Source organism: Salvelinus alpinus, unplaced genomic scaffold, assembly GCF_045679555.1.
Source record: "Salvelinus alpinus unplaced genomic scaffold, SLU_Salpinus.1 scaffold_41, whole genome shotgun sequence".
NCBI lineage: Eukaryota > Metazoa > Chordata > Actinopteri > Salmoniformes > Salmonidae > Salvelinus > Salvelinus alpinus.
This window is the reverse complement of record NW_027255982.1, coordinates 16,757-32,565: the sequence shown is the minus strand read 5'-3', so window position 1 is coordinate 32,565 and position 15,809 is coordinate 16,757. Positions and strand designations below refer to the sequence as shown.

Sequence of the window (15,809 nt, the reverse complement as noted above, 5' to 3'; positions counted from 1 at the left end):
CTCACTCCATTAGGGGGGGCTCCCGAGTGGCGCAGCGGTCTAAGGCACTGCATCTCAGTGCTAGATGCGTCACTACAGACGCTCTGGGTCGAATCCAGGCTGTATCACAACCGGCCCTATTGGACTCCCAATTACGGCGGCACACAATTGGCCCAGCGTCGTCCAGGTTTGGCCGGTGTAGGTCGTCATTGTAAATAAGAATTTGTTCTTAACTGACTTGCCTAGTTAAGTAAAGGTTACATAAAAATGTAAATAGTGTAGAGAGGCTTTGCCACATATATATATATATATATTTTGCCAAACATTACACATTACCAAACATTGTAAAATATTTATCTGGAATAGAAAGCTGTTTGGTCAATTTGAACATTATTACCCTTTTTAATAGATGTTCACGGTCATTTGTCAATATTTATTTAGCTTAATCTGTGTTTGATTACAGAAAACCCATGTGGCTGAGGTGGATTGGTTGTACTTCAGTTGTGCAATCAGGATGTGAATGGTCTCAACACAGGATCTGTAGTTCCTGTTTTGGCCACAAGATGGCCCACTGCAGTCATTATTGAGCAGCCTTGTCCATTACACTTAATTTTAGCCCCGTTCAGGACATTGGGTAAGACTGCAATTCAGTGGCAGGAACTCTCTTGAGTTTCATGGCAGATAACGTTAGACATTCTCACCTCTCTGCAGAGGGGCTGAGTTGTGTTGCCTATATGTGCATGCTTGGCCCCAGTCCCATAACACGGTGGGAAGAAGCCAAGGATGTTCAGTATTTTCACCACAGCTCTGGCTCAGCTGCCCTCCTCCAGGTGCTGTGTGAGTAAACAAAAACAACTCTCTGATGAAGCGCGAGCCTGTATCAATTAGACTAGTCCCGAGACACGGCCGTAGGTCTACAGATAGGACTAGTTGTCAGCCTGGTATAAATAGTAAACCGGTTAAGCGCTCAGTCTTTTCCGCGCTGAACAGTTCATATCGTGTTTCTGCAAAATCTGAAAGTATGCAATATCCACACATGACACTAGCACTACAACACTGTTAAAAGTTATTCACTTCTAGAATTTGTGTAAGCCTTATAAAAACATTGACGTTACACCCTTAGCCTCCTCCCTTAAATCACGACTTTAAACACTTAATCGTTTTTAGTGCTGTGATTTTCATAACTTCTCTGTTGACAGATCATAGCCCTTTTTTATTTAGGATGCGTGTGGTACTTTACATGTGACTTGGCCGTGGCCTACATGTTCCAGGCTTCATGTTTGTGTGGTTGAGAGGTAGGTTAGTAGCTATCTGTCATACATTAGTGTTTCTCTGGGAGGGTGACTGGGTTAGAGCTGCCTAGCGTGGAGGGATCTTGTCAGCAGAAATATGATGAAACTGTCTCCATTTAAGATTTCTGCGAGGCGCTTCACTTCAAGGCTGCGGCGGTGTTTTATAGGCAGGAAGATGGCTGACCTTCGCTCAGCACAGGACCCTCTTTCCCTCTACACACACTTGTTTTAGCTCTAGATCTCCTTCCTATACTATTTGTCAGGCGCACACACACGTACTGAAACTCACACGAAGCCCCAAGTGCGACAAGTTACCTTCACAGACTGTGTTTAGGCACCAGTGTTATTCATTCGTGTTGCTCTTATCTACCCCTCCGTAGAGCTCAGCACAGGGAGAACTGTTGTCTTTATAGACGCGTGATGAATGTTTCCACACACAACGATCACTCTTCAAGCCTCCAGTCTGCATCCTGACAGATATGTTGGCTAATAATCTAAACTAAATTTTGCGTAATTTATGTTTACGTCGTCTGTCCACGAGATGAGTTGGCGAAATGCTTGCAAAATCCGTATGGAAGTTTGCGATTTGTAATTCCATGTGGAGAAATTCATGACCTTTTACCAAGAGTAGTGAGTTCAGTGTGTTGTCGTGCTGAGAACTAAAGTCTCTGGAACAGACCTTCCCTCTCACACAACAACAGCAGCCCAAGCCATTCAACTGTGCCCGCTCCCTTGAGTTAATTAACATCAGGTCCAAGACCATCACTGGATATGTTTCTATTTGTGTCGTTTCAGATGGGAATGAGCGAGGCTTTCGTGGAAACTCATGTAGGCTAACCGCTGTTCTGCAATGGATCCCTGTTGGGACTTTTTTTCTCTCCAGAAAACACTCCGCACTGTCAGAGCAAATTACCCATAGGCCTGGTGAATATTCATGAAATGAAGTGCAGCAACTTCAAAACTGTTCTCAAATGCAGTAGATTTGAATATAGCCATAGAGCTTACCCCATGTGTGGACTATTGCACAGTGTTTACAAGAAGCTGATATGACTAATGCTTTCCTCCCCTGCCCTTCTAACTCATCAACGCCTCTACTCAAAACACAAGCCAGCATACTGTAGCTGAAGGATAAGCCATTAGTTACACTGTTAAACACGGAGATGGGTTGGGGGATGGTAAGAGCACTGAATCCCAGTTCAGTAGAAGATCCCCCTCTAATCTTTTCTTTCACAACTTTCTATAAGCCTCTCCAGGGAGACTTCTTAAGTGGCACCCTATTCACTATATAGTGCACACATTTTTTTGACCAGAGCCCTATGGGTCCTGTTTAAAAGTAGTGTACTATATAGGGAATAGGGTGCCATTTGAGACGCTACACGTCTGTCTTTAGTGCCTCCCTCTTTTGGCCTTTCCTAGCCTTTATTTACTGTTGAAGCTTTTTTGTGCAGGTCATAATGACGTGGCAGTCCAAAACCTCCCTGGCTGTAAAAGTGAGTGACGTGAGGAGGTGCCTGAGGATCTTAATCTGTTTTGAGGCCTGGGGAGGCTGAAAGACACTTTCTCTTAATGGAGCTGTGAGCTCTCGGGTTATATTAAAGGTTTGGTCAAACAGGACTGTAATCTGAGGTGTTTATCTGAGTTTTGGTGGGTGAGAATCAGGAGGACAGGCCAGAACAGGAGCTGTTACTGCAGGGGAGATGCGATGGGAGCAACACACACACTAACACAAGGATTAACATTTGCAATGCAAAACACATCCAAAACATACACACGTCACAATGCACACAAACCAGCCAGGCATTTCTTAGAAAGAGAACATTTTACATGCCAAATGTTATTATCATCCTAAACAGGAAGGACGGGTAGGCAGACCTGTGCGATTCACCATAAATGAAACCTCCCAGAGATGCTCTGTAAACTGTTCTCAGTTCAGTCTCTAAGCCTTAACAACCCCTCCCAGGTACTCTAGATCTGCTGTGCTGCAAACTGTTTTCAGTTCAGCCGAGACCTGACCAACCTCTTACTGCTCACTGTCCTGAATTCCGCATATCACTGATAACGCTGAAAATTCTTGGGTCAAGTAACCTCAGACGCCTCGACGCTCCGTCTTTTCCTTTCAGGTTGTCCCCGATTGCTTTGCTAGTGCCAAGGGCTCAAACCAAGGCTAAAAATAGACCCTCAGAATGCCACACCAGTGTCTGGCACGGCCTCTCGCTCTCTCTCTCACACACACTCAGCTGTATTAACAGGGCAGTTGGGTGGCTAGTTGTAGGGCAATTGGCTGGGTTGAAGCTGATACGTAGGCATGGCATGTGGCGATGGAAGGTAGTGAGTACTGTTGTTTTTGCAGTAGAAGAGCAGCAGAGACCTATAGTGAGTGAGTACGCTGAGAATGAGGAAGTGAAGTCCAGGACACACACACACACACAGCGCACTCTGCCAAAAGGAAACCACACAAAGCAGGGCTGCCTTCCTGCCTCACAGATGGTCTGCCTGTGGAGGAGGAGGGGGGAGGGGATTGGGGGTTGTGACAGAGGCCTAGCAGAGCTCTGGGTAGACACAAAGGAGAAGGAGCTAGGCAGCTGAGCTTAGTGCTATCATGTGTTGGAATTGATCTAGCTAGCAGCAATTGCTGGTGAAGCTAAGCTAGCCAGGTCTGTGTCTATTCTGATGTCTTCAGATTGCATAGTGGAATCTGTTGCGCCTTTTGCCTCTTTAAAAAAAATATTTAAGAAATGTGTACAGTCCTATGTCACTCCAAAGCAGTATTTTCTAAATGTATGAAATGATATACAAACTTGGTCAAAGTATGTTACTTTCCAGCTTCTGAACATAGCCTAATCTATATAAATATTCCCTGTTATCCACTGCATGTACAGTATGTATGTATGTATGCCTACAGCCATTTTAATTCTTCCTCTCCTCCTACTGTAGGTGTAAGTACTGGCACTACGACGACAACCTGTTGACTTCCAGTGTCATCATCGTGTTTCACAACGAGGGCTGGTCCACCCTGATGAGGACGGTCCACAGCATCATCAAGAGAACGCCCAGACGATACCTGGCCGAGATCGTCATGATCGACGACTTCAGCAACAAAGGTAGCATTGGTTTGAGTACAAGTAATTACAACACAGGGCTGATAGGGTTTTGTCTTTGTACCAATATTGTCTTATGAACTAACGCTCGCCCCCTTACTAACTCTGACTTTGCTGACAGCTACATTATTGATGTACTTACTGTGACATGTGGTTGTCCCACCTAGCTACCTTAAGATCAATGCACTAAGTCACTCTGGATAAGAGTGTCTGCGAAAATGACTTGCATGGAAATGTTTGTTCCATTTTGAATTAGCCAATCAGGTTAGACTACAAGGCTTCATGACATCACTCTGCTGCAGTGTACCAGCGCTTCACTGCTGTACTTGTACATTTCCTCACAAGCCTTAGTGCATAACATGTCTATTCTTGGTTTAAGGTTAAAAGCACCCTGCTTTGTTTCAGCTAGGCTAGTAGATAACTACAGTTGGCTGTAAGCAGGGGACCCCCACTCCAATTACCAAGTAAAACGCCCAGCAATTGAATCAGCGCTCTGCAACAACACTTTGCCATTGTCATGCTAAATTATCACCGGCTATGAAAAGCATTGGAGTGGAACAGCCTTTCGCCCCCAGTGTCTCCCTTAGTCTTCCATTGCTTGGGCAGGGCCTCACAATGCAACACCATTCAGTTGTACTGTGAGTGCCTAGTCCACCATGCAGTAGAACTGTGAGAGCCTAGTCCACCATTGTGAAAAGCTGGCTGAGTAATTCCCCTGAAGCGGGGGCACCACAACACCAAAAGATACGTAATGGACACTGACTTCATGAGAACATCAAGAGCTCAGAGAATTGATCTCGTTAAGCATGCAGCCTGCCACTGATTGCTATTACCAACACCTGTTAGTGTTTCAAACCATCTGCATGCTATCACAAGCACTTCATTGCCAGTAAAGTTAGTCTGGCCATTGGAAACAGGGTTTTGAAGGAGAAAGATACCACGTTATTGCTCAGGTTTCACATCAGTTGTTGCTCATTTTGTTCTACAGCAGGCAGCCACAGCCAAACATTACACAAGTAATTATAAAGTTTGTGACTCACAGACCGCAAGCAATATATAGTGATGCCAGGGGCTCATTGTCGTTGCACTTCTGATGTTATGGAATTAAACTCAAGGTTATTGTTTAAAATAGTATTCTAGGGTTGATACAGAAATATCTCTGTATAGTTAAAGCATGAAACCGTCTTGCTGCAGATAGGTACTTATCACAGTGGTAGGCCATGCCTTTTCTTACTACAACAAAGCGGTACCTGCTGCGTGCCGACCCGGTAGCGACGAACCTGCCGTTTTTACTTGTATAATTGCAATTCTCGTCAGTGGCCAACAACTTGACTTTGAGCCAATCAGAGAGCACAAACCCCCACGTGGGAGAGCTGACAGGAGTGACAACAAAGATGGGAAGAGGGCGTTTTCTACGTACAGCCACGGTTAAGTGTCATGAGCCAGTCACACTTCATATGCAATGTTAGCTAGCTAAGTGCACAGACTCAATGCACACAACACTAAATATTTCCTGTAAGCTAGCTAACCACTGGAGCAAATATTGACATAAGGAAATCACAATGGATTAGTTTCCATGAAACCGCTGCCTTTGTTAGCTGCAGTGTCCTTAGCTAGCTACACTAAATTACCAGAAGTATATGGACACCTGCTTGTCAAACGTCTCATTCCAAAAACATAGGCATTAATATGCAGTTGGTCCCCCCACATTGTTGCAATAACAGCCTCCACTCTTCTGGGAAGGCTTTCCACTTGGAACATTGCTGCGGGGACATGCTTCCATTCAGCCACAAGCATTAGCTAGGTCAGGCACTGATGTTGGGTAAATAGGCCTGGCTTGCATTCCAATTCATCCCAAAGGTGTTCGATGGGGTTGAGGTCAGGGCTCTGTGCAGGCCAGTCAAGTTCTTCCACAACGATCTCGACAAACCATTTCTGTTTGGAACTCAGTAGTGAGTGTTGCAACCGAAGACAGACGATTTTTACTCACTTCAGCACTCTGCGGTCCTGTTCTGTGAGCTTGTGTGGCCTACCACTTTGCGGCTGAGCTGCTGTTGCTCCACTTCACAATAACAGCACCTACAGTTGACCAGGACAGCTCTAGCGTGGCAGAAATTTGATGAACTAACTTGTTGGAAAGGTGACATCCTATGATTATGCCACGTTGAAAGTCACTGAGCTCTTCATTAAGGCCATTCTACTGCCAATATTTTGTCTGTGGAGATTGCATGGCTTTATGGTCAATGTTATACACCTGTCAGCAACAGATGTATGTTGCACCAGCTTGCAAATATGCTGACATTAGCTAGCTAACGAAACGGAGCTAGCTAGCTATGTTGCATCATCTAGCGAATATGCTAACGTTAGCTAGCTAGTTAAACTTTTGACCATGGGCTGGTACTAGCTGTATGGGATTATGGAGAATTAATTTAATTGTTTCTTCGTCACCTTGCTAGGTAGTAATCTAGCTCTGGCTAGTATCAACAAGGGATTTCTGCAAAATTGCAGCATTAGCACAGCTAGCTAGCTAACATTGGAATCTAGGCCATAAACTTAGCAACACACTGACATGCAGTGTCAAACAACGCTTCTGCCACCTTCTGGTTTAGAGTATTTTAACAAGGCTGACGACTTCAAGGTCTTTGCTGCGTGAACAGGAGATTGACTGCCGACACTCTGTTCAGAGGTGCTAAGTACTGTCGGCCGGCAAACGTTTGATAATCCTACCGGTGTGTCTGGGCTATAAACTTCTAGTGACGATTGTAGTATATAATCTGCGCGACCAAGTCACTACCCACTTTATATTTGTAAATACAGTCATAGCACAATAATGATCTAATACTGTGGGATATCCTATGGTGTACATATCAGGCTATTACTAGGAATACTACCTCTTCTATTACTTGTTATTGATTTGAGTCTTCTTGATTTATTGTACTGCAATGTTCTGGGGCCAAGCACACAAGCGTTTCACTGCACCTTTTGTACCTCCTGGTAAACTGTGTACATGACAAATAAAAGTAGGTTTAATCTCACTGTCCCTGTCGGTCTCCAGTGCACCTGAAGGAGAGACTAGAAGAGTACATTAAGCAGTGGAACGGCCTGGTCAAACTGCACCGCAATGAGAAGCGAGAGGGCCTCATCCAGGCTAGGAGTATAGGAGCCCATGTAGCCACCCTGGGACAGGTAGGCTACAGCTACTCCATCATCTCTACACTTACTGTGTGTGGATGAGACAAAGGGGAATGAGTGAATGGATTGATCTGGAGCCACTAATATAGATTGACATCCATATAGAAGGAAAGATATGGAATGGCAACAACTCCTCTGTCAAGCAACTGTTCTCTCCAGTGTCTGACGTGTTTGGCCGCTGTGTGTGTCCTGTCGTCTATAGGTTCTTATCTATTTAGACGCTCACTGTGAAGTCGCTGCCAACTGGTACGCCCCTCTGGTGGCCCCCATATCCAAGGACAGGTATGAGTGGTCTGTGGCTGTGATTTTGAATATTTCTACTTCATATGTGATGACTTGTTCTACTGTAATAATGAAAAATATTCTGACCCATCCATCAATGAATGGTGCAGGTCATGAATCCTCTCCACCAGAAACATCTCTGTATTATGTCACAGCATAACTAGTGATATACATTGACGTATATACAACCTAATTCATGTGCAGATGATTGTATTGAAAATGTATAGATGGGTGTATCCATCCATGCTGAGTATGCAAAGCTGTTTATCTATGCTAAATATTGATCAGTAATTAATATCCATTTAGTGCAGTGGTCTGCCCCACTGTAACATCTTGTGTGTATTCTCATTGCCTGTTTCCAGAACGGTATGCACTGTACCTCTGATAGATTATATAGACGGCAGTGATTATACCATAGAGCCCCAGCAAGGTGGTGATGAGGACGGGCTGGCCCGGGGAGCCTGGGACTGGAGCCTGCTGTGGAAGAGAGTACCTCTCTCCAGCAGGGAGAAGGCTAAGCGAAAGCATAAGACTGAGCCTTATCGGTAAACATCCTGCTACCATCCATGCCTTGCATGTCCATCTAAAACCCAGATGTATTGTTTGTTTCCCCCCTGTGTGTGTGTGTGTGTGTGATGCATGAAACCCTCCCTCCATCTCCCCACCGGCTGTCCCTACCCAGAACGGTGTGCACGGTCCCTCTCATAGACTCCATAGAAGGCCAGACATTCCGAATTGACCCACAAGGGGGAGGGGACGAGGATGGCTTTGCCCGCGGAGCATGGGACTGGAGCATGCTCTGGAAGCGTGTGCCCCTCAGTAGCAGGGAGAAGGAGAAGAGATTAACTAAAACTGAGCCCTATCGGTAATTTTATCGCACTAAAAAAAATCTGCCCTGCTTGCAACATCAACCCCTAACTGAGGCACAAATTATGCACTAGAGTATACAATATGCTGTCTGCATGTACAGTACTATTTGCTTGGCCTTGGCTTGCTCATACTACTGCTTGGCACTTCTCTATAGTGTATAACTGTATGCTGACTATGAAACACAAGTGCTACCTCATATAATGGTCTGTAGATGTAGCAATAATCAGAAAGCTATGTAATACCCATTAATTACCAACTGTAGCACTCAATGTGGTTTATTAATTTCTCTAACTTGCTCTAGTCCCAAATTTCATGCTCTGGTCCAGGCCAAAGGAATCGCCTATGGCCTGGACCAATTAAAAGTATAAATTTGTCCGAACCCTGAATGCTAGCAGTCTCTGATACCTGGAAGGAATTTTGACAGATGCCACTGCTTGTGCCTTAGAAATCAACGCTTAAGTCTTTGAAATTAAACTCTTTGAAATCTCTCACTAATGTCCTGCATTCTCAGTTTTTCTTGGTGTGATTTCCTCACCAATAATCTCTTCGGTCTTCTCCACAACTCGGTATCCTACCATGTTATTCTATTGTTTGAGAAGATAAGTCAGTAATGTTTCACCTTCGATGGCTAGCATGATATTTGGTCATTTGACAGTAAGGATTGTTTGGGAGCACTCTTTGGGTCAATGTTCTTGTTCACTCTTTTTGTCATAATGCTTATTTTTCTCCCTATTTCATCATGTATCCACCTTCTTCCCTACTACATTTTAGCTCTTGTCCCCCTCTGGATGAGACTCCTGTGGATTGTGGGTAATGTAGTTTTGGGCCTTTCTCAGGTCTCCTGCCATGGCTGGGGGGCTGTTTGCCATTGAGAGGGACTTCTTCTTTGAGCTGGGCCTCTACGACCCAGGACTGCAGATCTGGGGAGGGGAGAACTTTGAGATATCCTATAAGGTAAACATTAAGACCACCTAAAGCTCTCAATCATCTACGAAAGATTTCACATCATAAAATACTTGGGCTATTGTTTGGTCCTGTAGTGATACTGTTACTAATCATGCATAATGATTAGTAGCTGTTATTTATTTGCTGTGAATTTCAACTATGTTATCTCTATTGTACTGGTATACTATTGTATTTTCAGCTTTCTATGTGCCATCTGTGTAACTCCAGCATGTTCTATTGTCCTGATCTGATCACAGATCTGGCAGTGTGGTGGCCAGCTGCTCTTCGTGCCGTGCTCCCGCGTGGGCCATATCTACCGCCTACAGGGCTGGCAGGGCAACCCACCCCCTGCCCACGTTGGCTCCTCGCCCACACTTAAGGTCAGTGTGCCAAGTCTGTCAAACTAAGCTCCCAGGCTGCCTCTCTTAGCCTGCTCCCAGATCTGCGTTCAATCTCTTTCCAACTCCCATGGTGATTGTCACAGTGACTGTAAGAGTTGGCAGGGCAACACAAACAGATCTGGGACCAGGCTAGCCCACTCTGGCAAATCCCTGGCAGCTTTTCTTGGCTCCTTTGAGCTGACCTGGCACCATCTGCTTATTTACTTGGATTCATCCATGTAAACTAATATGGTTCAGCCAGTTTCAAATGTCTACAAGGGTGACTAGATTGAATGATATATTGTGCTAAGCACAGTTCATGTAGGCCTACAGCCGTTTATCAAATGGTCAGTAGTGGATTAATTATATGGGTATCATCATATGTATCGGTCATCTATATTGTATCATAGAACATCAGCAATCTTAGGGAAAAACACCATATGAGAAGTAGCATATGGATTGACTGACTGATGTCCTTCAAGAGGTGTTGTCCTTCATGGAAACAAATAATTGGTGTTTTATTCTGATCCTCCCTGCTCCAGAACTACGTGCGTGTGGTGGAGGTTTGGTGGGACGACTACAAGGACTACTTCTACGCAAGCCGGCCGGAGACCCTCACCCTGGCCTACGGGGACATCAGCCAGCTCAAGAAGTTCAGAGAGGAGCACCGCTGCAAGAGCTTCAAGTGGTTCATGGAAGAAATTGCCTATGACATCCCCATGAACTACCCACTGCCCCCCAAAAACGTGGAGTGGGGAGAGGTAGGCTAAAGTATTGTCCATATTTAGTTTTTAGTTTATTCATACTACACAATGGTAGCTAACATCTGAATTGTAGTCTTACTTCATTAAAATATCAACATATGCATCTGTTGAAGAGTAGTGTGTTACTGTCTGCTACATGACCAAAAGTATGTGGACTCCTGCTCCTTGAACATCTCATTCCAATTTCATGGCCATTTAGTGGAGTTTGTCCCCTGCTTTAACAGCCTCCACTCTTCTGGGAAGGCTTTCCACTAGATGTTGGAACGTTGCTGTGGGGACTTGCTTCCATTCAGCCACGAGCATTAGTGAGGTTGGGTAAATAGGCCTGGCTTGCATTCCAATTCATCCCAAAGATGTTCGATGGGGTTGAGGTTAGGGCTCTGTGCAGGCCAGTGAAGTTCTTCCACATCGATCTCGACAAAACATTTCTGTATGGACCTCGCTTTGTGCACGGGGGCATTGTCATGCTGAAACAGGAAAGGGCCTTCCCAAAATTGTTGCCACAAAGTTGGAAGCACAGAATCATCCAGAATGTTGTATGCTGTAGCCTTAAGATGTCCCTTTACTGGGACTAAGGGGCCTAGCCCGAACCATGAAAAACAGCCCCAGACCATTATACCTCCTCCACCAAACTTGACAGTTGGCACTTTGCATTTAGGCAGGTAGTGTTCTCCTGGCATCTGCCAAACCTAGATTTGTCCGTTGGACTGTCAGATGGTGAAGCCTGATTCATCGCTCCAGAAAACACGTTTCCTCTGCTCCAGAGTCCAATGGCGGCGAGCTTTACACCACTCAAGCCGACGCTTGGCATTGCGCCAATGGTGATCTTAGGCTTGTGTGTTGCTGCTCGGCCATGGAAACCCATTTCACGAAGCTCCCGACGAACAGTTATTGTGCTAACGTTACTTCCAGAGGCAGTTTGGAACTCGATAGCGTTGCAACTCGCCGGTCCCGTTCTGTGAGCTTGTTTGGCCTACCACTTCGCTGCTGAAGTCATTGTTGCTCCTAGAAGTTTCCACTTCACAATAACAGCACTTAGTTGGCCTCCCGAGTGGCGTCACTACAGACCCGGGTTCGATCCCAAGCTGTGTCACAGCCGGCCGTGACCGGGAGACCCGTGAGGCAGCGCACGATTGGCCCAGCAGGATTTCCTTGTCCCATCGTGCTCTAACGAATCCTTGTGGCGGGACAGGTGCCTGCAAGCTGACGTCGATCGCCAGCTGGACAGTGTTTGCTCCAACACATTGGTGCGGCTGGCTTCCGGGTTAAGTGGTTTGTCAAGAAGCATTGTGACTTGGCTGGGTCTTGTTTCGGAGGACGCATGGCTCTCGACCTTCGCCTCTACCGAGCCCGTAGGGGAGTTGTAGCAATTGGACAAAACTACCAATTGGATATCACGAAATTGGGGAGAAAAGGGGTTAAAAGTACAACAAAAAATCAATATAAATAAAAGTACTTGCAGAGAAGTACGGAGAAGCTCTAGCAGGGCAGAAATTTGACTAACTGACTTGTTGGAAAGGTGGCATCCTATGACAGTGCCATGTTGAAAGTCACTGAGCTCTTCTGGAAGGCCATTCTGTTGCCAATATTTGGAGATTGCATGGCAGTGTGCTCGATTTTATACACCTGTCAGCATCAGGTGTGGCTGAAAGTCAAATCCACTCATTTGAAGGGGTGTCCACATACTTTTGTGTATATGTAGTGTATGTGCATTTGGAATGTATAGTGAACATTATTGCTTTGTTCCAGGTCCGTGGATATGAGACCAGCTACTGCATTGACAGTATGGGCCACACCAACGGAGGCAATGTGGAGATTGGACCCTGTCACAGAATGGGTGGGAACCAGGTGAGAAAACCCTTTGTGTCATTTGGGATTATAGACTTTATTTATTCCTAAACATTATTCCTCATTTACTGATAAAACACCTTTTGTAGCTTTTCAGGATAAATGAAGCCAACCAGCTCATGCAGTATGACCAGTGCTTGACGAAAGGACCAGACGGGTCGGCGGTGATCGTTACACACTGTAACATGAACGAGAACACAGAGTGGAGATACTTCAAGGTATGCAGCTGCATCTAACTTCATATATAAGAACCTCCTTAGATTGGTGCCATTGTTTCAATATATGATTGCTTCATAAGATGTGGTAAACAGTTGGAAAGAGAATCCATCCTTGTTACCAATACAGTATTATGAGTTTTTCCTATCGCGCTACAGCTTGATGGTACTGCTGAACATCACGTATTAGCATGTATATATGAGGGTAAGTGAACTCACTGTTTCGTTTCCCTCCCAGGACCTCCACAGGTTCACCCACGTCCCCACGGGGAGGTGCCTGGACCGGTCGGACGTCCTCCACAAAGTCTTCATTGCAGACTGTGACACCAGCAAAAGCACACAAAAGTGGGAGATGAACAATATTGTAGCGGTTTAAAGCTACAGAGGGTACTTTACTCAACAGGAAAGGGCATCGAACACTGCACTTCAACTGTCTGCTGCATTGAGAGGTTGTGTACGTCTGAAATGGCACACTATTCCCCTATATAGTGCACTACTAAAAATGACACCAATACCTAAGGGCCCTGGTCAAAAGCAATGCACTATATAGGGGATAACTGTTCTCTCTCAACCATGTCCCACGGAAGATACGCCTCCGTACACACACTTGGATAATGGACCTTTTTTCAGTTGTAGATGTTTACATGTTCTTGCTCTCTTCTCTCGATCTTTACATCTTATTGGGGTATTTGGGCTATTACTCAGGGGTCTGAGAATTTTTCTAACTTTAAAAAAAACATTGGTTGAGGATTCATTAATCAATGTGCAGAATTGAACATTCAACATTTTAAAACCACTTCTAGTAGTCGTGTAATAGGCTGCCCACTAGCTAGGTTTTTAAGAATCCTGTTTTTGGAAACTGCAATGGATTATAACCTGGTCTCAGATCTGTTTGTACAATGACCCATAGGTGTTTAATTGGCAAGAAAGCACAAACAGATCTAGGACCAGGCTAGATGGATAAGTCCACTCATGAGTCTTGGTCAAGAATGAACACTGGATGTTTTGAAAGGACTTACTACTTCAATGATGTTGGTCTTAGGCACAGTGAAATTCCAAAAGCTTGAATAGAACATGTTGGCTCTAACTGGTGAATTTCAAATGGCTATATAAAGAAAGGGTTTGTGTTTTTATTGTTGTTTTTATATATTTCCAGCTTGGTATGTAAATGTTGAATGATGACCACAAAGCAACCAGAATCGGACACCAATTTGTTCAAAGCAAAATTTTGAAAATGTGTTTTCTTTGGTGTGATATGTATGCATTTTTTATAATGTAAATAGGTTTATTTCTAAAACAGAGCTATGCAGTGAGCCTTGGATGAAGGTGTACATATCTAACTTATAAAAAAAATATTGGCTCGAACTGTACTCATGGGAATAAATTTAACCTTTTTACCAATGACTTTTGCCTCTTTTCCTTGAAATTACAATTTTATAGAGAAATGTATATTTCTCCAAGTTGTAGAATAGGGATCTTTTTTTATTATGCTCAATTGCAGCTATGTTGCGATAGGCCTATTGTATTCATGCATCTTTTGAACCTTCAACCTTGTGTTCAGGTCTGATTACACTAAATCCAATGTCTATGGCTAAATCCCCCAGATTTTGGGGTCCTCACCCCTCCCCCAGATAAACATGGTCTCATTTGTATGTTATCTATCCAAAAGAAAATGCCTCAACCCTGTCTGGCCATATGTCAACCACTCCAACTGCAGTGGATTTGAGACCTGCATTTCCCTCAGACCATCTGTGCCCTATTGACTTGTTAGCTGGTAACCACAAGGTCTACAACCAAAGGTGAAAGTCAACCTTACAGCGAGCTAGTCTGATCGGGCGGCAGGTAACCTAGTGGTTAGAGCGTTGGACTTGTAACTGAAATACAAGATCGAATTCCCGAGCTGACATGGTAAAAATCTGTCATTCTACCCCTGAACAAGGCAGTTAACCCACTGTTCCTAGTTAAAGGTAAAACCTGAGTTTTTATACTGAAAATATATAAATGCAACAATTTTAAAGATTTTACAGTTCATATAAGGAAATCAGTCAGTTGACATAAATGCATTAGGCCCTAATCTATGGAATAGAGATATGCATCGGTTGGTCAGTATACCTTTAAATAAGGGCATGGATCAGAAAACCAGTCAGTATCTGTTGCATAGAGATGATCAAAATGTTGGTGAGTATGCAGGCCATGGAAGAACCGGGACATTTTCAGCTTACTGGCATTGTGTACAGATCCATGCATCATGCTGAAACATGGCACGACAATGGGCCTTGATCTTGTCATGGTATCTGTGCATTCACATTACCATTGATAAAACGCATTTCATTGTCCATAGCTTATGCCTGCCATACCATAAACCAGCTCTGTTGACATCAGCAAACCTCTTTCCCACAGGGTAGAGCTGGAATTGGTGGCTTATGGTAGAGAAGTGAACATTGAGGGTTTGCTAGACTTTATGCCCAACTGCACTAACTTGAGATGTGGCATTGTTGACAAACTGCATATTTGAGCAGCCTTTAATGTATTGTTTAATATGCCATATGACAGGTGGATGGATTATCTTGGCAAAGGAGAAATGCTCCAACTGGGTGGTAGAGAAACACAGAAAACTAGCTTTCATTTCAGCTCATGAAACCCAACAGGTTGCATTTATTTTGTTCGTTATACTTAAATGGCCCGAGTATTTAGCTATATCATTGAAGTTTTAGTGCAATTTATTAGGTCACTACCTTGAAACAAGTAGCTAACCAACATGGAGTACATTTGGCTGCTTTTACACAGCCAATTCAGCTATTTTTTTTCTACCAAGTGGGCTTTTAAATGATCAGATCTGAAAGACCAGTTCGTGGAGTGTGAAGGGAAAAAAATATATATTGGACTAGTTGTCTAATCACATCCATAATCTAACTTGTCATCAACAAGGCAAGGAAGTTAATCA

The 15,809-nt window shown here is 44.2% G+C and overlaps 1 protein-coding gene across 2 annotated transcripts in view; it reads left to right on the top strand.

Moving 5' to 3' along the window:
- Window positions 1-14,269, top strand: part of LOC139567064 (N-acetylgalactosaminyltransferase 7-like) — a 30,367-nt gene extending 16,098 nt beyond the window's left edge. Inside the window, exons 3-12 of one of the 2 annotated variants that reach the window (XM_071388510.1) lie at window positions 4,206-4,372; window positions 7,425-7,555; window positions 7,764-7,843; window positions 8,526-8,708; window positions 9,550-9,667; window positions 9,916-10,038; window positions 10,581-10,799; window positions 12,552-12,650; window positions 12,740-12,868; window positions 13,104-14,269. In XM_071388510.1, the coding sequence (XP_071244611.1) occupies window positions 4,206-4,372; window positions 7,425-7,555; window positions 7,764-7,843; window positions 8,526-8,708; window positions 9,550-9,667; window positions 9,916-10,038; window positions 10,581-10,799; window positions 12,552-12,650; window positions 12,740-12,868; window positions 13,104-13,241 (1,387 nt within the window). In that variant the 3' untranslated portion in view covers window positions 13,242-14,269. Of the gene's footprint in view, window positions 1-4,205; window positions 4,373-7,424; window positions 7,556-7,763; window positions 7,844-8,205; window positions 8,389-8,525; window positions 8,709-9,549; window positions 9,668-9,915; window positions 10,039-10,580; window positions 10,800-12,551; window positions 12,651-12,739; window positions 12,869-13,103 lie in introns of both variants that reach the window. The other variant, XM_071388509.1, reaches the window with a different exon arrangement.
- The last annotated feature ends 1,540 nt before the right edge of the window (window positions 14,270-15,809 follow it).